General features: G+C 40.9%; 1 protein-coding gene across 1 annotated transcript; it reads left to right on the top strand.

Moving 5' to 3' along the window:
- Positions 1 to 584: 584 nt before the first annotated feature.
- On the top strand, positions 585 to 21,008 carry dbndd1 (dysbindin domain containing 1). The gene is made up of 4 exons (XM_067998037.1): positions 585 to 836; positions 9,744 to 9,890; positions 16,868 to 17,008; positions 19,172 to 21,008. Exons 1-4 carry the CDS (start codon positions 806 to 808, stop codon positions 19,345 to 19,347), a joined length of 495 nt encoding a protein of 164 aa, XP_067854138.1. The 5' UTR covers positions 585 to 805; the 3' UTR covers positions 19,348 to 21,008.
- The last annotated feature ends 2,771 nt before the right edge of the window (positions 21,009 to 23,779 follow it).

The following is a 23,779-nucleotide window of genomic DNA, read 5'->3' as shown; positions in this document are numbered from 1 at the left end:
TTGTTCACTACAGGTAAGGCAATAGAGTTCACACAGAACCCACAGAAATGCTATTTGTAGAATGGTGTTGCATTTTAGATTCTCCCCGCCCCTCTCCAACTGCTACCTACCGTATGTTATAGTACTGGCCCTGTCAAATACTGAGCATTCAATAAAATGTTTTAATGGTAGTTCAAAATGCAGTGCGTATGACTTTCAGCTTTCATTGTGAACAAAGGATTGACCTCTGATCACGCGCTCCGTTTAACACACATAACATTTTTGCAAGAGAAAACTGTCAAAAAAAAACTGGAGACGATGTTAAAAAAATCCCTGTGGGACAATGCAACAAAAGATGGTGTAGTCCATATGAATTATTGAGGTAGTTTTCTTGTCTGTTGAAAAACTGCTGCATAAATATTTTTTCCTGCTTCTCTATCACACAGCGCTGTGTAACTAAATTCATTCAGATTTTGTTGGCCATACTATTGAGAAAGTCTGTGATGATTCATTGAGTGAGGTAGCGTGCTGAATGGTACACCCCGATCACAGTTCCTCTATCTGGGCTGACTGCCAGAGACCGTCTGCAGTCTCTCATCCTCATTTGCAATGCAATGCTTACTTTGCACTGTAATCTTCCAATTTGCGATCTGATATGCTTGCATTGCATTGTTTTTTTGGTGCTGGTGCAATGCTCAGATCTGGGTGGTGTTGATCTCTGGCACTACAGTTGTTTTTTTTTACGCGCTCGCCTTTTTCTCCCTTTTCTGTTCCCCTCTGATGGTGTGGAGTTTGCAGGAAGGTGGGATCGAGTCAGACTGTCTGGATGGAGAAACAAGGAGGGGCAGTAGCTCAGGGTAAGCAGCATTTTACACTAAAAAAGAGTTAACCCTTTATATCTGGAGTTCTTTATAGCCTGCCGAGGTGAACATGTTTTACATCACAGATTATTTATAAAAGTGATATTCACCAAAATGTGACTAAGTCAGGAATATTTTTTTGTAATACTTAAACTGGAAAGAAACAATTTCTCTGATCTGTTTCGCGTGTAACCAATATGAGGGTTGTGCACCTGACTACTGTGATTTATATGTATCTTTTAATGTTCACTTATTACAAAATGACTAGTCTTGGTGAACTTCTTCCTAGTACATCCCTTGTCTAACATTGTGCTCAATATTTAATGTTCAATGGCTTATTGTTTAAATATTTATATCATTCACATTTCATGTAATTATTTTACAATTTCAAACAGTAAGAACTGCCTTCCACAGATTTCATCCAGAAACTGTTCATGCAAAACACTTAATTCAGTGTATCACTGATTTCTCACAATTTATAACTGATACATCCACTGAGGAACATGTCTACATTGCAGGTCATTACTGCACCAGTAACTTTAGTGCTGAGGACCTGCTTTCATGTTTTATTTAAAATTTTTGTTTCATCAGACACGAGTGAAATTAATTTAAAAAAAACACCATGTTGATTAATTTGCTTTAACTGTCCAGTTACTGTAATCAAAAAATCAGTGGGGGGTATCATGATCAACATTCTCTCCCTTTCCTTGAAGCATTGGTTTCATGGTACGGTTCCATGGGCACCAGTAGTAGTCCTCTAGTACTTGTCCTCCAGTATTTTGCCGTTATTCATGTCTGAGCTTTGACTAAGAGTAGTGACAAGCTAATTAACCACATGGGGCATCACAGCTGAACCGAATGCTATCCTCACCCCACTTCCAGATAGGTATACTTCAAGAGCCAACAAAACATTTTTAGACTAAGGGAATCAAGGGATATGGGGATAGGGTGGGAAAGTAGAGTTGAGGTAGAAGATCAGCCATGATCTTATTGAATGACGGAGCAGGTTTGAGGGGCCAAATGGCCTACGCCTGGTCCTATTCCTTATGTTCCTCATGTAACAGGAATCCTGGCTAATTTTATTTTCCTCTAACTCAGGAGCACTGAAGCCAATTGTAGCCATCCTAGCTGTAATCAGCTAACTCAGTAGAGACCAGGGATCAATTCTAGGATTCCTTTTCTGTATGGCTCAGGTACTAAACTCAATAAGCCATGAAGTGATCTAAGAAAAAATTGTCTTAAGTAATATCCACTGTCCCTACTTTGGGGAGGAGGGAAATCAGTTATGGTTTGTGTTTGTGATGACTGTCCAATGATCTCTGCTGGAAGCTGCACATGTGGGCTTAATCATGGCCACACCCCCACCCCACCACATGGAGGAGTAATCTGTTGACACTCACTTTCTTGACTGCCCTACTGGGGCAACCAATGTCCATGGAACCATACCCCAGGACCGTCAGCATTAGAAAGGGAACATTTGGGGAGACAAGTAGATATGACAACAACAACTTGATTTATATAGTGCTTTAACAAATTCTTACACTTTAATGGTATCTACCACATTCTATTACTAAAGAATAACACATATAAATCAAGCTGTGTGAAAGACAAAGCTTTATATATGGAGATAATTCTCCATAACTGTATTGCAAGCATTGATCTCTGCCTGTCTGAATGCATGCAGGGTGAAACATACTGCCAGTTTTTTCAGCTAACAGCCCTCCTTTCCCCTGACCTCCAAAAAAAACACACACACACGCGCACACACACGAGCAGATACACCGTGCTTTCCAGCTGGTGATGTGGCCAAGATTTGACTGAATTCATCACTGATGTCTGATATGTTTCAGCCAGTTCTGGAACTCTGTGTCATGATCATAGGCATGTAAAGATAAGTGCCTTACTCATTTTTACACCCAACTGCTTATTAAGCTTTTAGATACAGTCAAAAGAACTCGTGATTTATTCAGAAATATAGGAATGCAGTTATGTTAACTCGTACTGTTACTGATAACAGGATCTGATTTTGACATTTATAGTCCCATTTTCACATGCAGCAATTACCTACAATAGACATTGTAATCATCAGTACTATATCTTGTAATATTACAGCACAGTCAAAAAGTTTATTACAATCAAGTGATCTCATTGGTAAACATAATATTAACACATGATGAAAACTTCACCTCTTAGAATAAATTTAGATTAGGTATTAGAAAAAGTCTTATTTATTAATCCTCCTCCCCCAAAAAAACATAAGCCGGGAATTTCCCTGGGCATTCTCCCGATTGGCTGCCCCCAGTGAAAGATTAACAGAAACCCCAGATAAACCACATGAACTGGTTTCTGCCGATCTTCAATGAAGTTATTGGGAGAACTTCAAAGGAAATTTGTGGCAATAAAGACTATTTCCTAAAAAACCGTTCATCGAAATGCAGAATAGCTTTAGCCTAGATTTTAACTCTCTAGTAAAGGCTCTACCTCTCCACCATCTCTCTTGACCTCTTCATTACCTCTGTCCCATCAGATTGCTTGTCTGACATACAGTATTCGATAAATTGTAGTTTCCTTCATTGGGAAGACTGAAGCCATCGACTTCGGCCAACGGCACAAATTCTGTACACTCACACCAACTCCACCCCCTCTCTGGCCACTGTGTCAGGATGAATCAGACTGTCTGCAATTCCAGTTTGACCCCGAGCTTAGTTTCTGCATATCCTCCCCATCACAAAGACCACCTATTTCCATCTCTGTAATATAGTCTGGCTCCACCCCTACCTCAGCCCATCTGCTGCTGAAAGCCTCGTCCATACTTTTGTCACCTCCAGACCTGACTATTCCAACGCTCTCCCCGGCAGCCACCCTCTAAATTTCAGCTCATCTAAAACTCTGTTGCTCATGTCCTATCCCGCATCTTCCTGCTCACCCATCGCCCCTGTTCTTGCTGATGTACTTAGGCTCCTGGTCTCCCAATACCTCAAATGTAAAATGTTCATTCTTGTGTTTAAATCCCTCCATAGCATCTCTCCTGCCTTGCTCTATAACACCCCCCTCGCTGCCCCCAAACTCTTTGGCCTCTCATGCATTCCTCCATTCTGCCTCACCATTGGTGGCTGCGCCTTGAGCTATCTAGGCCCTATGTTCTGGAATTCCCCCAAATTCCTCCATCTCCCTCTCCTCCTATAAGATCCTCTTAATCCCCAGCTCTTTGGCTAACATCTTGCTCACCACTTCAGTGACTGTGAAGACTTTTGGGATGTCCTGATGTTGTGAAAGGCACTATATAAATGCAAATTAGTTCTTTCAATCTTAAAAACATATCACCCATTACGGGCCTAACATGCAAAGTGTTGTTCTGAGTTCAAACACTGGTCTTAGCAAAGAAATCAACATAGCTGCCCTCAAAAAGGCCATTTGCTAGACATTGCTGGATACATATATAAAGGTCACTGGAATTGATCTTTCTATAATTCATGAATATTTAATTTCTTTAAATAAATTGACTTTTTCAGACTATGTACAAATTATTATATGATATCTACTGTAGGATTTATTTGTTTATTGGGTATAAATAAATTAAAGTCAACATTTTACTTCAAAGTAAGTCAGGCTAACAGGAAAAGAAGACAAACTTAAATTAGAAAAAAACAATTTTAGATGTTTAGAATGCAGCTGGGTGAGTTAAATTAGTAATGGAGGAACAAGCTTCAATGAGCTGAATGGGCTATTTTCATTCTTGACTGTTCTTATGATAAAAAAAACCTTTACTTAAGTGCGAACAATGAATATCAAACATAAAATTCACTGCAGAAATTAATACATTTAAAACTAAATCATGTACCATGTGCAGGATTTATACCCAATCCAAACCCAAAATGTGAGGTGGATTTGAGGCAAAAAGGGAAAACAGTTGTAGGTATGGAGGTCTACAGTACACACCAACCTGTCCTTGAGTACCCTGAAGAGACAGTCAGTTTTTTGCTAAAGCCTCTCACACAAGGGATTAAGCAGTTGGTGATGAATAAGCCCGGTACAAGACGTTGGACTTGAACATCTAGAATATTGAATTCACAAGCTGCCCTGTGTAGGTCCTTTAAACATGCTGAAAGCAGATATTTGTTGTACTGCTGATGAGAAAACTGTTGAGGCTTGGGACTACAGCTCCTGGGATATGATCTGGGGGCTGGGTATGAAAATACACTTGAAAATATCTAGGGTTAAATTAACTGGGACCATGTTCTGAACTGCCCATTCTCTGCTCTACAATTATTGTGCTGTGATATAGGATTGTAAACAATTTTACAACACCAAGTTATAGTCCAACAATTTTTATTTGAAATCTAATTTGATTTCAAATAAAATTGTTGGACTATAACTTGGTGTTGTAAAATTGTTTACAATTGTCAACCCCAGTCCATCACCGGCATCTCCACATCGTGATATAGGATATCATTGCACAAGGTTACTTCCCCAGTTGATAAGAGTATCAAAGTATCAGCAAAGTTATGTACAAGAAATATAAATGCATAATCATTTTGGAGCAGAGAATGGGTAGTTCACTAGCAAAGCTTAAATAAATGAGTATATTAAAGGTTTCGCAACCAACTGGTATATTAAGATGTTCTCTACCAGTTTCTAAACAAATCCTTCACAGAGGTTATTCCTTCTGGCCTGCAGGGGAGAAGGGTGGGGGGTGTGGAAATAGTCAACTAACCTATCCAACAAATAAAAGGCATCCTCCTGTCTCCTATCAGACAATTATGCAGGAATATTGACAGTTGCTGCTGAGAAGATTGTAGCTTACAGTCTTCTGTAAGACTGGTCACTCCTTCCCATGTAAACAGCAACAAAGTGGGAATCCACTGGGAAATAATAGATTAAAATAAAGTAAACATTAAAAGTATTCTTTCATGCAAAATTATCATTTCCATAATTTTAATTTAAGGAAGTCTTGATTTCCTTATGTGAAGCAGTATGTCATTACATAAGATTGCTTTCACAATTGAAGGATACAACAAAGTATCAGCAAGGTTATATGCAATAGAAATGCACACTAATTGTGGAACAGAGAATGGGCAATTCACTAATACATCAAGATAAAACCAGAAAATGCTGGAAAGTCTCAGTCGGTCCATCAGCATCTGTAAGAAGAAAAGAAGTAGCCAGCATGGATGTTAAGAGGGACAGTCATGCTTGACAAACCTCAAACAATTCCTTGATGAGGTTACAGATATGGTAGATGAGGGAAATGTAGTGGATGTACTGTACTTGGTCTTTAGAAAAGTCTTTGACAAGGTACCACACGGAAGAGCACTGGAGAAAATTAAGGGGTATGGAATTAGGGGAGGATAGCAAACTGGATTAAAAATTGGTGAGAAGGGAGGAAACAGAGTGCCTCGATTTTAACTTCTGGCAGGAAGGGGGGGAAGAGAGGCCTAAACTTTCCTTGTGGGGCTCCTCCTGGCTCCACAAAGAAAAGTGAAAAAGTTACATTTCAGGACCTCTTCACACCCCGATCCTCTTCTGACCTGGTTCAGCCTGGCGGGAAAGCTGCAGTGACTTCCCTGCTCAGGCTGGAGATAAAATTGCATTCGGGGCCTGATGATGTAATTGAACCCCTATCTGCATATTTAAAGCAGCTTAGCCACCTGTCCAGAAGCCTGCATAACAATCATGGGATACGGACGGCTCAGTAACCTGGACGATTTTAACTGCCCGCACACCCGGTTTCCGCTGGACAGGTAAGGTTAAAATCACTCCCTGGGAGTTAAGGGCAGTTTTTCAGGGTGGTTAGAATTGGATAGTGGTGTCCCACAGGATTCAGTTTGGGGTCACTTCTATTCACTGTGCCTATCAGCGATTTGGATATACGCCTAGGAGAAGTGGGTCAAACTTTACAGATGATATCAAAATAGGAGATATAGTTAATTCTTTAGAAGACCAAAGGAAGCTAGAAAGGGATATTGACAAGATGAGGAATGGGCTAAAAAGTGGCAGATGGAATTCAGTATCAGTAAGTGTGAGGTGATACATTTTGATTAAAAAAATAAGAGCAGTAATTATACTCTGAATCAAAGTAGGCTCGGTGCTGTGGAAAAGCAGTGGGATTTGGGGATACAGGTTCACAGGACATTAAAGTTACGCCACAGGTTGATATGGCTATAAAAAAGCTAATGGAATTCTAGGTTTTAGCACTAGAGGTATAGAATATAAAGTCAAAAAATGAGGAGCCTATGTAGAACCTCAATAAGAGCAGTTAGAGTGGAGTATTGGGTTTCACACTATAGCAAGGATATTGAGATGCTAGAGAGGGTACAATGCGGATGCACTAGAATGCTGCTTGGTATGAGGAAATACAAATATGAAGACTGACTTGAAAAATTGTGGCTTTTATTGTTAAAACAATTCAGATTATGGGGCAATATGATAGAAATGTTTAAAATTATGAAGTGGAGATGCCGGTGATGGACTGGGGTTGACAATTGTAATTTCATTTCGTTCACCTGAGGAAGGAGGAAGCCTCCGAAAGCTTGTGAATTTAAAATAAAATTGCTGGACTATAACTTGGTGTTGTAAAATTGTTTAAAATTATGAAAGGATGATACGGGGTAGATAGAAGCAGACTGTTTCCAGTAATTGAGAGGTCTAGAACAAAAGACCATAGATACAAGATTAAATGTAAAAGATTTAGAACAGAGAGCAAGAGAAACTTCTTTACATAAAGAGTTGTGAGGCTTTGAATTTCACTGCCCGGGTTAGTGGCTGAGGCAGAAACTATGTCAACATTCAAGATTAGATTGAATGGGTAAGTGAAGGAATATGGGAGCAGAGCGGGTAAATTTAATTAGGACCACTTTTTGGCCTGGAGGATAAATGTCGATACAGATTGGCTGGGCTGAATGGCCTCTTTCTTTGTTGTAACTTAGATGTATTTCTGTTTCTATGGGTTAACATTTTGGGCATAGATCCATTTGTCAGAGCTAAAGATTGTGCTTACCATTATTGGGTTACAGAGAGGCAAGCACTTGCTGCTGATGCTCCACAGTTCAAAGGGATATATTGTACATCCATGCAATGGAGGGAGGCATGATGGTAAATCACTCACACATTTTATGGTGAGCTATAGAGTGACTGTCCTTCTTAGGGGCAGGCTTGAGATAAGGATGTTCTCTTTGGGGTCAAGATGGCACCAAAATAACATATCTGGTGGTGGAAGGATAAATGTATGTCAGCCCAGTGTGGTTCCTTAATGGGACCTGGAGAGACTGGGGGTTAAGAGTCTCCCCACAGTTCATTTCCAGTAGTTCCAGCTTGCTAACATCTGGGCTTAGGTAAGCAGGGTATGTCGTAAAGAGAGTGTGTTCACTCTGTATCACGTAAACAGAAACTCTATCTATGTATATTTCTCAGTAGTCTGGTTTTGAGACTGCTAAGTGTGGTGATGGCTCTCCATGCACTTCAGACTCTTGCTAACAAGAAAAAAATATTACTAAGGGTCTACACCTTTCTTTTCTCTTTACAGAATCTGTCAAACCTAGTGTCTATTTCCAGGATTTCATAATTTCAGCATTTTCAGGTTTTTTTTTTAGTACGAATACACTGATATACTTTCACACATATTACTAATTCAAGCATGGCATTAGATGATGTGCTCACAAGGGGCTATGGTTTTATTTTCAATGGTGATAGCATTATTGAACTCTGAAGCACATTCAAAGCTTTTTATCTATCTCTTGTGGAACTTTTAACAAACATTATCACAAAAGAGGAGAGGTTGTTTTTATGTTTTTTGTAAGTTTCATAGGTAATTTCTGCCTGAGGTAGTAGAATTTTATCTTAATAATGTCTGATGAATCTTAATTTCTAGTAACATTATCAACATTACAGAAAATAAGAAGGAATTATTTGGCCGTCCAATATTCTATACCTCTGCTTTTATCATCAGTGTGGTTTTGTTTGTTTTTCTTTTCAGTTTATTGAATACTCTTTATTGTGGTTTCTGTGTAATGTTTGATAGAATGCACCATCACTGAAATGTGAGAGGATTCTATTTGGTCTTTTCCTTCATGTCATGTAGTACAGTTATTTATTGGCAGGGCACCTGCCAAAGCAGCTGTCAATATTTAATGAGTTGCTAGCTGAGAAATTAATTAATTACCATCCCTACCAGATGGAGGCAAGTCCAACAGCAATTGCTTTACATAAAAGATTTGTGCAGTGAAATATCTCCATATGGACACGCTCTACATTAACACATACACTTCCCACACTTAAACACGCACATACCCCTGCCACACATAAGTAGTAGTATACCTGTATACATTAACAAAAGCACTTACTTCTGAACAGAAATACACACTTACTTTAGCCCCTCCACACAAGTTCATATCCTTATATTCAAATACATACATACCTCTCGATAGTGTATGTGTATGCATGTATAACTGCACATATCCTCTACATGTGCACAGATATGGATAAGTTCAGTCTACTACATGCTACCAAGAGCCACACTGTGTTGTATGAATTCTCCCCAGAGCCAATCTCAATCAAATATGCCCCAATATTCTTGTTCACTCTCAGACACCCCAAAAACAAAAAGCAAATACACCCACATTCCACTCAACACACACATATACAATTATATATATACTGCAGAATACATACACCTTTTATTTATATATATATATATATATATATATATATCTGCACATGCAGTCATTTTTTCATATTTGGTACAAGACCATGGAGGGATTATAGACAAGGATGAGGAATTTTAAATGTGATGCATTGGAGAACCAGGAACCAGTTTAGGGCAGTGAAGATGGGAATGATGGGTAAATCTTTGCTTTATGCATTTCTAAAATAATGTCTTTTTCTTCCCCTCACATTCTCCCACTCCAGGAGAGTTTGACAAAAGCAAACAGAGTCCAAAGAAACCAAAGGATCAAGAACAGTCAGCTAACTCTGAATCTCACATCCCCCCTGCAGACGAGGAGGACGGAATCCCAATTTCCACATCAGGACTACTGCAGGTGGTAGAGAGAAGGCGTATGTATTAACTGCCCTAATATATTAACTTGCTTGTTCTATTACTTTAAAATGCATCCATAACATCCTGAATCTGATTATCCGATCAATTGTAAAAGGAACTGAAAGTCCTGCTGAGTTCATAAAAATTTTCAACAGTGTTCCAGTGTACAAGATACGCATTGATGCTCTTGTACATTGTACCATGAGTTGGTGCATTGCAGGTTTTTACTCACAGTTTTCCAAACAGTGAGTGTACAATCTTGGTCACAGTCTGGAAAATGACATGCCACGTGCTATTAAACAGGAAGGAAGGAAAAATTGGCAGGCAAATAATCCAGGCCAGCCTCAGATTGAAAGCAACTTTGGTAAATGTTTGGGAATAGTTTGCCTGCCTGCCCACTGACTGTATGCTGCGGGGAACTCAAAAAAGAACAACATTTTACATCCTGTCCATCATTTCTCTGCTCTAGATTCAGGCCAAAGTCTGTAGCTGTTTTGTGGTTCAGATCAATTAATTTTTGGATAACTACTGAATTATTCTCCAGTGCATGAACAGCAATTTATTTCATAAATTAATAATGCTCAGATCACAGTTATCATTTTGGTACTGATTTCCCATCTTTCAAACCCTGTCCTTCTAATTTCTAAATTTAATGTAAAGAATTTCACTATTTTTTATCATCACTAATTCTCCTACTGTTCCCAAAAAGCAAAGGTCCAAGGTCTAATCCCTTAAAGATTGTTCCTTGTTCTGAGAAGTAGCCATAAAGGCATAAATTTGGAGTCTCCCTTCCAATGCTTGGACGCTGACATTTATTCCTCGTGTTAAAACTTCTGAATAATTTATAAATATTATCATATTCTCATCACCTACCCCTTAATGTTCCCAATTGTAGTTTAACTCTGAAATTTTTGTTGTGACCAAGCAAATTTTGTATTAAATCACGTTCTATTTTCAATTTCAAAAGCAAAGTACTGCGGATGCTGGAAAACTGAAATAGAAACAGAAAATGCTGGAAAAGCTCAGCAAGTCAGGCAGCATCTGTGGAGAAAGAAACAGACTTAACGTTTCAGGTCGAAGACCTTTTGTCAGAACTGGAAGATGTTAAAGAGTTAAAGTTTTTAAGCAAGTACAGAGCCAGGGAAAGGAGGGAGGGAGGGGTGGGGAGGAAAGAACAAAAGGGAAGGTCAGTGATAGGATGGAGGGCAGGAGTGATTAAATGACAAAAGGGATGATGGTGCAAGGTAAAGGGGGTGGTAATGGGACAAGTTAAGAAACAAAAGATTGTAGAGGAGCTGTGACTGGCAACAGCAGAACCATCACCAGCACTTGCTGTCCGAAAAAATGGGAGCAGTGGTTATGATCTGAAGTTATTGAAATCAGTATTGAGTCCGGAAGGTTGTACAGTATTTGCAATTTAATTATTTCACTCATCATTTCCTTCAGTATCCTCCCTTTCTGATTCACTTGAATTATTTTTACTCTTTATACAATCTTTTATTTAACCATCTGAGTCCTGGTCTTGAAATGGTTCTAATATTTTTCTTGCGCCAATTTTCTCCCTTCTTCTCATTGGAGCATAGTTCCTCAGGCACCAGGCACAGTCCATTACTCAGGCCTGCTTCATAGCACGTTAAAATCAGCCCTCTGAGGTCTGGTATTTTCATTGTGTTTACAACTCGCATCCTCACCAAAATGTCAGTTTTAGTGGTATATGATCTAATGTTCTTCCTAAACTCAGAATTTTCAGTTTTGTCTGACTCAGTTAATGCTAAGATCAAGTGTAGCATCGAAACAGGTCACAATGCAGTTTTCATTTTGTTGGGGGATGGAAAAGAACGTGAAAGGCTGTGCATCATTTTCATCATCATGATATCACAAGCAAGTGGCACAATGATTTATTTCGATAGTTTATTCTGTTTGCAAACAAATAAATAAGATTTCCTCTGAAGCCATTTTAAGCCATAAGTAATGATAAAAGCTGTAGCTGTGCATATTAATAGGTTAACTTTGCAAGTAATCTTTTAATTACTTTGGTAATCTGTGCACCTCATCTGAATTACATATTGATGTGATCTTTCTGGATATGGCTGATCTGAAAACAAATGTTGCTGTTGTAGAGTGTCGTACCACATTTAACTTATTTAATTTCTTATTATCCCTATACTCCTTTTACCTCCACATAGGCTCCATAGTTTTTCTGGCAGTCAGACATAGCAGGCTCCTCCACTATTCACTGCAGCAGCTCTGGGGGAAATTAGATTCAGTCCAAATGGAGAACAAACTAACTGTATAGTATTATCCTTCACAGGTCCAGGTTTTTGGGACAGGAAACATAATACAGGCAGATTGTACTTGGCTTCACATTACCACAAAACACATTATTAACATAGACTATACGCAATGTGCTGCCTAATCTGGTGTGAATTTGGATCAAGAAGATGCAAATCCTACTGGAATTCCAATCAGGATGCAAGATTTATTGGGATTTACAAATTGTTTCTTAATTTATATGAACCATTACCCATAACGTCAAGTGTATACATCAAACCCGTAGATAGCTGCTTCCCATATCATAATGATGTAACCCATGCTATTATAACCTCTGCCATGGAGACCAGTACCACTCACCCAGCTGCTTACATAGCCTTCCTCTCATAGATCTTTCAGAAAGAGTCAAGAAACCTTAACGTAACAAAGACACTTTCAGTCTGGGAGGAGGCCTGTATCTCACTGAAAATCATCCTGGAGCTTATTCATCCCTCTTCCAATCTGATGCAGCAGGGAACTCCAATGTGCATTCACTATGAGTGGATTCTGAGCTTGGCACAGAAAGGCGTCAACAGGCTGGCCTGCTCCTCCACAACGGTCATATTATCCTCTTCCAATAATTGGTTGACAAATTCTACCTCACCCGACATGACAGGTACCACTACCTTCAAATTAAATCCTTTGTCCAGCACCCAGCCACACTCCAAAAACACTGATTTAGCCAACCCTCTCTGGAGTTGTACCTCCACTCATTAACAAAATCCCACAAATACATTGCTACCTTTTGCACCATGTTTGCCTCCAAATCAAAAGGCAGTATAAAAATTCTGAAAAGGGCTGGGAACAAGATATAGGAGAAATGGAACGAGTGGGGTAGAGGCAGACCCCCACAACTATCACATGCGGCAGAATGTGTGAAGGCCAGTTCAAGATCATAAACTGAGCATACTGCATCCCATACATGCCTCACAAATTCTATCACTCTCTAAAGAATGACTGCTGGAGGAGCTGCAGTCAGAATGGTACACAGCTACACACATACTCCCACTTTGAACCATTTTGGGCAGCAGTCTGAGAGGCTTCACTTTTCCTGTAGACCTGGGGCTACCCACAACATGCAGGCTAACGTAATTTAGCTCCAAGAATAGAGTCGTACAACACCAGGTTATAGTCCAACAGCTTTATTTGAAATCACAAGCTTTCAGAGCTTAGCTCCTTCGTCAGGTGAGTGAAGAAGGGTTTCCATAAAAGCATCGCATATATAGTCAGAGAACAATGTCTGGTGATTACAGATAATCTTTCCAACTGTCCGTTATCACCCCTTGGCAGGGAGATAATTCCAGCAATCAAAGGAGTGGATGGTGTTCAGACAGGTTTAGTCTGGGACACATTACATTCAAGAATACTGAATACACAAGGGGTCAGATAACAAAGACAGAGAGAGAGAGAGGCACCCGAAAGGCAGAGAGAGAGAGAATAACCCGTTGTATTAAAAACAGAACTTTTTTTCGCTGATGGGGTTACATGTAGCGTGACATGAACCCAAGATCCCGGTTGAGGCCGTCCTCATAGGTGCGGAACTTGGCTATCAATTTCTGCTCGACGATTTTGCGTTGTCGTGTGTCTCGAAGGCCGCCTTGGAGAACGCTTACCCGAAGATCGGAGGCTGAATGTCCTTGACTGCTGAAGTGTTCCCCGACTGGGAGGGAACCCTCCTGTCTGGCGATTGTTGTGCGGTGTCCGTTCATCCGTTGTCGCAGTGTCTGCATCGGTCTTGCGGTGGACACAGAGGAATTCATCAGGAGAATGAGGCTCCGGGAATTCTTCCACAAATCCCAAGATTTCAGCAGCGAACCCAATGAGACAATCAACGATCTGGAACAGCAGACAGAGGGATCCGCGGTACAGCAACCGAAGAAGAAAGAATCAAATTGGACTCCTCCGGAGGGATGCTGCCCTAAGCTTGACATGTATGCTCAAGCTGTCAGGAGATGCGTCAATGCCAGATTCATCAGCCGCACTCACAAGACAATCCAGAATGTCACCCGAGCACAGCGCAACGCCATCGACACTCTCAAGACCAACCGCAACAATCGTCATCAAACCAGCGGACAAAGGAGGAGCCATCGTCATACAGAACAGAACGGGCTATTGCAAAGAAGCATACTGACAACCGGACAACCAGGAACACTACAGACGGTTACCCGCGGATCCGACCAAAGAACACACCCACCAGCTCAACAAACTGATCAAGACCTTCGATCCAGACCTTCAAAGCATCCTACGCGCTCTCATTCCATGTACTCCCCGCGTGGGAGACTTCTATTGCCTCCCAAAGATACACAAAGCCAACACACCCGGACATCCTATCGTATCAGGCAACGGAACCCTGTGTGAGAACCTCTCTGGATACGTCGCGGGCATCCTGAAACCTATCGTACAGGGTACCCCCATCTTCTGTCGCGACACTACAGACTTCCTACAAAAACTCAGCACCCACGGACCAGTTGAACCAGGAACACTTCTCACCACGATGGACGTCTCGGCACTCTACACCAGTATCCCCCACGATGATGGCATCGCTGCGACAGCCTCAGTACTCAACACCAACAACAGCCAATCTCCAGACGCCATCCTACAACTCATCCGCTTCATCCTGGATCACAATGTCTTCACCTTCGACAACCAGTTCTTTACCCAAACACACGGAACAGCTATGGGGACCAAATTCGAACCCCAATACGCCAACATTTTCATGCACAAGTTCGAGCACGACTTCGTCACTGCACAGGACCTCCAACCAACGCTATACACCAGATACATAGACGGCATTTTCTTCCTATGGACCAACGGCGAAGAATCACTGAAGAGACTACACGATAACATCAACAAGTTCCATTCCACCATCAAACTCACCATGGACTACTCCTCAGAATCGGTCTCATTCTTGGACACACGAATCTCCATCAAAGACGGGCACCTCAGCACCTCACTCTACCACGGACAACCTCACAATGCTCCACTTTTCCAGCTTCCACCCTAACCACGTCAAAGAGGCCATCCCCTATGGACAGGCCCTGCAAATACACAGGATCTGCTCAGACGAGGAGGAACGCGATGGACACCTACAGATGCTGAAAGACGCCCTCGTAAGAACGGGATATGACGCTTGACTCGTCGATCGACAGTTCCGACGGGCCACAGCGAAAAATCGCATAGACCTCTTCAGAAGACAAACATGGGACACAACCAACAGAGTACCCTTCGCCGTCCAGTACTTCCCCGGAGTGGAGAAACTGCGCCATGTTCTTTCCAGCCTTCAACATGTCATCGATGACGACGAACACCTCGCTAAGGCCATCCCCACACCTCCACTACTCGCTTTCAAACAGCCACCTAACCTCAAACAGACCATCGTTTGCTGCAAATTACCCAGCTTTCAGGAGAACAGCGTCCACGACACCACACAACCCTGCCACGGCAACCTCTGCAAGACATGCCAGATCATCGACACAGATACCATCATCACACGAGAGGACACCACCCACCAGGTACATGGCTCATACTCCTGTGACTCGGCCAACTTTGTCTACCTCATACGTTGCAGGAAAGGATGCTCCGGAGCATGGTACATCGGCGAGACCATGCAGACACTGCGACAACGGATGAACGGACACCGCACAACAATCGCCAGACAGGAGGGTTCCCTCCCAGTCGGGGAACACTTCAGCAGTCAAGGACATTCAGCCTCCGATCTTCGGGTAAGCATTCTCCAAGGCAGCCTTCGAGACACACGACAACGCAAAATCGTCGAGCAGAAATTGATAGCCAAGTTCCGTACCCATGAGGACGACCTCAACCGGGATCTTGGGTTCATGTCACGCTACATGTAACCCCATCAGCGAAAAAAAGTTCTGTTTTTAATACAATGGGTCATTCTCTCTATCTCTCTGCCTTTCGGGTGCCTCTCTCTCTCTGTCTTTGTTATCTGACCCCTTGTGTATTCAGTATTCTTGAATGTAATGTGTCCCAGACTAAACCTGTCTGAACACCATCCACTCCTTTGATTGCTGGAATTATCTCCCTGCCGAGGGGCGATAACGGGCAGTTGGAAAGATTATCTGTAATCACCAGACATTGTTCTCTGACTATATATGCAATGCTTTTATGGAAACCCTTCTTCACTCACCTGACGAAGGAGCTAAGCTCCGAAAGCTTGTGATTTCAAATAAAGCTGTTGGACTATAACCTGGTGTTGTACGACTGTACATTTGTCCACCCCAGTCCATCACCGGCATCTCCACATCATAGCTCCAAGAAGATAGATTTCCTTTCCCCATCCCCCACCACAGTGAGGTGCAACACTCCCCACAACAAACAGGAGGGTGAAACACATTAAAATAAGGTAAAAATGAGCAGATTCTGTTTGTAAATCATGCTTCTGTGACACGGTTTCACTCAGTACTCTATACAGAATTCAATTGTGAGCAATGCTATGGAAAAAGGTGCACGCAGCACTCCCACTAAATCTGCATTTTGTATTGTAATATTTTATAGATTGGATACCATTCAGTTACTTAGGAACATGGCTGCTAAGGTCCTCCATGCAATATTCTTAACACCATTCTGAATCCACAGCGGGACCCAAAATTTTGGGTAGCTGCGGGTTAAAGTGCACCAGCATGCATACCAAGCATTTTCTTTTGTGTATTTGTATCCACAGAGCCTCTCAGCAGCGTCTCATCTCTCGAGGTACACTTCGACCTCATGGATCTGACTGAACTCACGGACATGTCTGACCAAGAACTTGCAGAGGTTTTTGCTGATTCTGATGACGAGAATCCACCACATGATTCATGTGCAGGTCAGTATCAGTGAGCACACGCTGAGATAAAGATTGAGCTCTCTAGTTCTGCCCAGTGCTGTTTCATTCTAAAAATGAGGAGGAAAATAGACATGAAGCGTACTGATTGTATATTTGGCGACTAAATTAAAATTAGGATTAAATTTATATGAAGGCTAAAACTAAAAGACAAAGATTTGAGATAAATAGATTAAATTAAAACTAAAATTAAACTTATTTGTAGGATTTAAATAAAATGGTCTATGATCCACAGCTTTCGAAACATGTTGGAAATTAAAATGGATGCAGAAAATATTACACAGAATCGACAGCACAGAAATAGACTATTTGGCTCAGCTGATCTCTGCTAGTGCTCATACTCCAAACAAGCCTCCTCCCACTCTTAATTACTTCCTCCCACCCTGCCCCCGTATCTCTCTGTGACCTTCTCCCTTCTTAGTCGTTATTCAAGCAACAGTTTATTTCTCAACATTTTTTCAGTTACACGAGAAGTGAACTTTGAAACAAGTTTTGATAATATATCTGAAAAGACGAGAATGAAAATATGGAAAGTAAAATCTAAATTTTTGACCAAATTTTGTTCCAAGACTAAAATTAAAATATGAATAACATTTTGAAACAAAAGAGGCTAAAACTAGAACTAATGTTCTACCAAAGGCTCTAAGCAATTCAAGGTACAGAGACGAGACACAAACTAAAGTTAAAATTATTCCAGGACGAAAACAAATGGTCCTGCATACATGTCAAGTGCTGGAACTGTTTGGAGGATAAGCCACACAGTCATTATATCAGATATTAGTCTTTCCTGGTTTCATACTGCTTTACTTTTATGCTGAATGCAAAACTTAGCATATATTTTGTTTAACCAAGGTTGTGATAAGCACCAATGAAAGAAAAATAAGGAACAGGGAGATACTTGCCAGAATATAACTATATGCCGTTCCACCCCTGCCTCAGTTTATCTGCTGCTGAAACCCTCATCCATGCTTTGGTTACCTCCAGACTCAACTATTCCAATACTCTCCTAGCTGGCCTCCCATCGTCCACCCTCCATAAACTCGTTCAAAACTCTGCTATCATGTATTTCAGTGATCCTTATTTTTCTTTCATTGATGCTCATCACAACCTTGGTTAAACAAAACACATGCTAAGTTTTGCATTCAGCATAAAAGTAAAGCAGTGCGATGTGTTCAAAAAAGAATTTAGCTTAATACAGGACCAGTATATACCCCTAAGGGGCAAGAATTCTACTTACCAAATAAAACAGCCATGGTCGAGAATAGAGGTGAGAGATAACATGAAACTAAAGGAAAGAGCATACAAAAGTGCAAAGAATAGTGTAGATCCAGGGGTCTGGGAGAGATATAAAGAACAGCAAAGGAAGACAAAAAAGATAGTAAGAGCTGCAGAAAGGGAATAGGAACAGAAACTTGCGAGAGATATCAAGAGGAATTTGAATTATTGGGTTCCTCCTGATAGGGCACTGTGTATGCCAATCATGACAAACCCCTTTCCTCTTCATTTTGGCTAAAATTCAATTAAAAAATGTTCTCTTCTGAGAATGACAGTGAACCATTTTTGGACTTAAAGGTAAATTTTTTGTATAAAAACTTAGAAATTGCGTAAACAGTGAACATTTGAGTATATTATGAGGAAATCTTTGTTTATGGAAATAAATGTTTATTAAAGAGTACATAAATCAGCAAACACCAATGATGCATAAAGTGCTTTAAAGCAGGGACCTAGACAAGAACTGGCTGATGATGGGGAAAGTGGTGGTGGAGCTGACTGTTGGGTTGCTAACTCTGGTTGTTGGCATTCCTGGAAGTTTGATTGTGTGACATTATGACCACATAACATCGGATCATGTGACATTTGATCACATGATGTCTGATCATATGATATCTACAAATGTTATTGCATTTATCTTATAAAAGTTGGGTCCCCTGTAGTTGCGTAAATGTCTTGTTAAGCGTTGCTAAAACATCTTAAAAAAAACTCAAAAGTAAACATAATAGATTATTTATATTTTTAAAAAAGTAAAAAATCAGTAAGTAAAACATCCTCATGTGATCGAAAAAGGATCAAGATATATTTTACATCTTGGGATGTTAGAGTCTGTAAGATGGATCATACAGTAATTGTTAACATTTTATTTTATAGAACTGAACCAACCATTTATGCATCCGATCATCTCACGTGGAACACATTTAAAATCCCCTTCATGGACAAGAGCCAAAAGTGCGCAGGGCCGGGATAGGAAGCATCCAGGTGACCCAGATGTTCCTTTGGAGATGTCAAACCATTTTCACACAGTCGAAACACACAAAAAACCCTAGGGATAAGAGTGAACCTTGCTTCAGTAAGGAACCAAATGTACAGTGCTGAATAGTTCTGCTGCATCATTCGTGATTGTTCTTCCCCTTCCCCATTCTTCAGTTTGTCACTAAATTAACAAAAACAGATTTGCACAAACTGTCCCTGCAGTGAATTACATGACGTTCATGCTTTCAGTGAAGGGATTTTTACCCTAGGTCACCAAAGCTATGAAGATCAAAGTATCAGTTGCACTCCATTCTCATGCTTTTGGTGCTGTGTATGGGCCAGTGCTGTGACCGTCTTAGGACGCTATATGGAAATATCCGAAGAACTGGGACTTTTTATTTAGTCAGGTGGCTATGTTTATCACTTTTTTTTTTAAAACATCCCTCATGAAACAGAACAATATCATAAGAGTTACAGTGCTTACTCCACACCAATGTGGTTATAGACTTCCAGACAATAGCTGCCACTCACTGTCCAACTAGGAATACATTCTCAATCAGCTGCATCAGTGGAAAAGTCTGACAGACTCTCCACTTCACCTCACATTAGGTGCAGATAGAATTTGTAACAGTCGGCAATGTGCTCTCCACAGCATATCCAGGGGGAGGAGAGTGCAGTTAGTGAACGCACAACAGGAAGAATAAAACCAATATAAATGGAGGTAAATAGGAACTATCTCACCTACGACGATGTTAGAGGAATTCTTTCAATGGGAGGAAAGACAAATAACCAGTGAGTGTCCATTAAGTTTTCTGGAGTGAGACATCAGGATGAAGGAGTTATTCCGTATTTCTCAGGCAGCATTTCTGGGCAGAATCTGAACACCAAACACTGGTTCCTATAAATCTTATAGAACAGTTTTATTGGCACTGAAATTATCATTAATACCCATGGAATAAAAGCATTTTAAATAAAATCACTGGTTTTCTTTTTCAGGCCTCAAACTGAGTTTATATCAAGGCTTCATTTTTTTCCAGATATATTTATCTTTTTAATGATTTAAATGCATTGTCCTATCTGTCTAAACTTGTGAACAACATTTTCAATGGGAAATAAAGGCCTAACTGAGCCAAAACATTAACTCTGATTCTATGTGATTTACACACAAAGAAACTGAATTCAGCTTTTAATTCCTGTTGTACAAAAGCCATTACTTTAAACCCAAATAATGCACTACCTGAAGCTAACAAAATTAATTTGAATGATATAAGTCTGATGTGAACTCTATAGTTGTAGTAAGTTATCCAGGTAAATTAAGATTTATCTGTGTGACCAGCTTCAAGAAAGCAACTCTTATTTCCTCTCAAAAAGGATACTAGCTCTCTTCCCCCCTCCTCAATCTTACAGACATTGAAGGTATAATTTGAATGTTGTGGTTGGATCCAGGTGTTGTATCAAATGAAGTTGATTATTTTACTTTAAAGCATATGGTAGTATTCAAGGAAATACATCAGCAACAGACGACAAGCAGTGATTTTCTGTGGTTGAATTGCCAGAGTTCAGGAAATTCCTTTATAATGTTTTTATTTGCAAGTTTTAAATGAACTTTCTCAGACTCACAAATAAGCCCAGAGTTCTAATCATCTTTTAGATTGGTCCCTTAAAGCTACATTATAATAATAGCAGATCATTTTAAGTCATTTATCATACAATAATTGAATGTAGAAAATAAAATGGAACACCGTTCTTGTTTAATCTGTGTAATCTCATTATTCTTGTTACATTGCCCCGATATTTTCTCACTGATAAGTGACCACCTTTCTACGTGGTTAGAAACATGGGAACTTAATACTTGTAGTGTTAAAGCATCTGTTCTCCATGCATGCTTTGTTCAATGACTCATCTCCCACTTGCAAATAACTGGAAAGCAAAATAATCAGAAGATAGTCCAAAGTTTAAATACCAGTGTCAGCTAAAATTCATCGGTTAGTAACAGTTTTTTTTATTATCGAGAAACTAATGTGTAAAGACCAAGACACATAGAGAGGATACCAGTGCTGAAAAGGTAAAAGAAAGAATAGATTATGAGGTAGTGATCAGGTGATGCAATGTTCAAATTTTAAAAGACCAATAAAGTAGGAGGAAAGAAAGACTGAAGGAGGCAGAGTTTCACAGCTGTGAGATCCTAGGAAAGATTGACTTAAGTAGAAGATGCAGTGAGTCTTGATTCTCATTGAGACATGCAACATTTATGATGAACATACTGATAACAAGAATGTTTAGTTCTTAAAAGTCCTCACATTTGTTTTTTTACTGCTAATAAGTTCCTCACCATAAAAATAATTGAAACACGGATATGCATGGCCCATTAGTGAAAGCAGTAGAACACATACTTCCCAAACAGAAAGGAGTAGGTGCATTCTCAGGACTGCCATTAAGACTGGCAACCTCTATTGGTAGATTTGGATCAGGTGACTGGGCACTCAGCTAAATCACCATGTAGGAAATCAGTCAGTCTTTAGGGGCATATAATAAAAATACATCAGCTTGTACTCCACACCCCGTGGCATTTAAACACAGAGCATCATCAGCACAGGTTAAGAAAGATTCCAGATTACTCTGCTCTCCCATGTCGAGGTGGCTGCCCTTGTACTGAGCTAGCCACAAGGGAAGAACAATGGCATTTCAAAAGAATGATAAATATATTATATATACATACACACACAGACGAGAAGCCAGCTCAAATCATCATCGAGAGATCAACCCAAGCACTTTTGTAACTTATAAGCATGATTAATTCATGTGTAAATTAGGCATGCTTTCACAGGACAAATAGCAGTGACATTCCACTAAATCATGGGCACACTGAGCCAAACACTTACCCATTTACAACAATAACTTGCTTTTATATAGTGCCTTTAACATAGTAAAATGTCCCGAAGGCGCTTCACAGGAACGTTATTAAACAAAATTTGACACCGAGCCAAATAAGGAGATATTAGGACAAGCGACCAAAAGTTTGGTCAAAGAGGTAGGTTTTAAGGAGTGTCTTCAAGGAGGAGAGATAGAGCGGGTTGCAGGGCTGGAGGAGATTACAGAGATAGGGAGGGGTGAGGCCATGGAGGATTTGAAAACAAGGATGAGAATTTTACAATCAAGGCGGTCCCGAACTGGGAGCCAATGTAGGTCAGCGAGCACAGGGGTGATGGGTGAACAGGACTTGGTGCGAGTTAGAATACGGGCAGCAGAGCTTTGAATGAGCTCAAGTTTATGGAGGGTGGAAGATGAGAGGCCAGCCGGGACAGCATTCGAATAGTCGGGTCTAGAAGTAACAACGGCATGGATGAGGATTTCAGCAGCAGATGAGCTGAGGCAGGGGCGGAGACCGGCGATGTTACGGAGGTGGAAGTAGGCGGTCTTTGTGATCGAGCGGGTATGTGGTAGGAAGCTCATCTCAGGGTCAAATAGGATGCCAAGGTTGCAAACGGTCTGGTTCAGCTTTAGACAGTGGCTAGGGAACGGAGTTTGCGGCGAGGACCAAAGACAATGGCTTCGGTCTTCCCAATATTTAGTTGGAAGAAATTTTTGCTCGTCCAATACTGGATGTCGGACAAGCAGTGTGACAAATCAGAGACAGTGGAGGGGTCGAGAGAGATGGTGGGTGAGGTAGAGCTGGGTGTCGTCAGCGTACATGTGGAATCTGATTTTGGGCGATGTCGCCGAGGGGCAGCATGTCGATGAGAAATAGGAGGGGGCCAAGGATAGATGCTTGGGGGACTCCAGAGGTAGCGGTACCGGAGTGGGAAGAGAAGCCATTGCAGGTGATTCTCTGGCTACGACTGGATAGATAAGAACGGAACCAGGCGAGTGCAGTCCCACCCAGCTGGATGATGGGGGTGAGGCATTGGAGGAGGATGGTGTGGTCAACCGTATCAAAGGCTGCAGACAGGTTGAGAAGGATGAGGAGGGATAGTTTACCATGGTCACAGTCACATAGAATATAATTTGTGACTTTGATCAGGGCCGTTTCAGTACTGTGGCAGGGACAGAAACCTGATAGGAGGGATTCAAACATGGAGTTGTGGGAAAGATGGGCACGGATTTGGGAGGCAACAACATGTTTAAGGACTTTGGAGAAGAAAGGGAGGTTGGAGATGGAGTGATAGTTTGCAAGAACAGTGGGGTCAAGGCTGGGTTTTTTGAGCGTGTGATGACAGCAGATTTGAAGAGGAGGGGGACAGTATCTGAGGAGAGGGAACCGTTAACTGTTAATAATATTAACTAACATAGGGGCCAGGAAGGGAAGTTGGCTGGTCAGCAGTTTGGTAGGAATAGGGTCGAGGGAGCAGGAGGTGGGTCTTCCCAATACTGAGGAAATTTTTGAGCTTAGTTTAGCACTTTTCTACTTGGCTGATGGTGTTTAAACCCTGCACAACTATTTAAAAGATTGTGTTTCTTCCAACCACCACGAGTAACTTACTGTTGTAGTTGATCGCCCATGGCACT

Source organism: Heptranchias perlo, chromosome 16, assembly GCF_035084215.1.
Source record: "Heptranchias perlo isolate sHepPer1 chromosome 16, sHepPer1.hap1, whole genome shotgun sequence".
NCBI classification, from domain to species: Eukaryota; Metazoa; Chordata; class Chondrichthyes; order Hexanchiformes; family Hexanchidae; genus Heptranchias; species Heptranchias perlo.
This window is presented reverse-complemented; position numbering and strand designations above follow the sequence as displayed.

Excerpts from the sequence above, each read along its gene's own strand:
- dbndd1 (XM_067998037.1), top strand. The coding sequence starts at position 806 with ATGGAGAAACAAGGAGGGGCAGTAGCTCAGG. Across the intron at positions 837-9,743 it reads AGGAGGGGCAGTAGCTCAGG|GAGAGTTTGACAAAAGCAAA; the intron begins GTAAGCAGCATT and ends CTCCCACTCCAG. Across the intron at positions 9,891-16,867 it reads GCAGGTGGTAGAGAGAAGGC|AGCCTCTCAGCAGCGTCTCA; the intron begins GTATGTATTAAC and ends TTGTATCCACAG.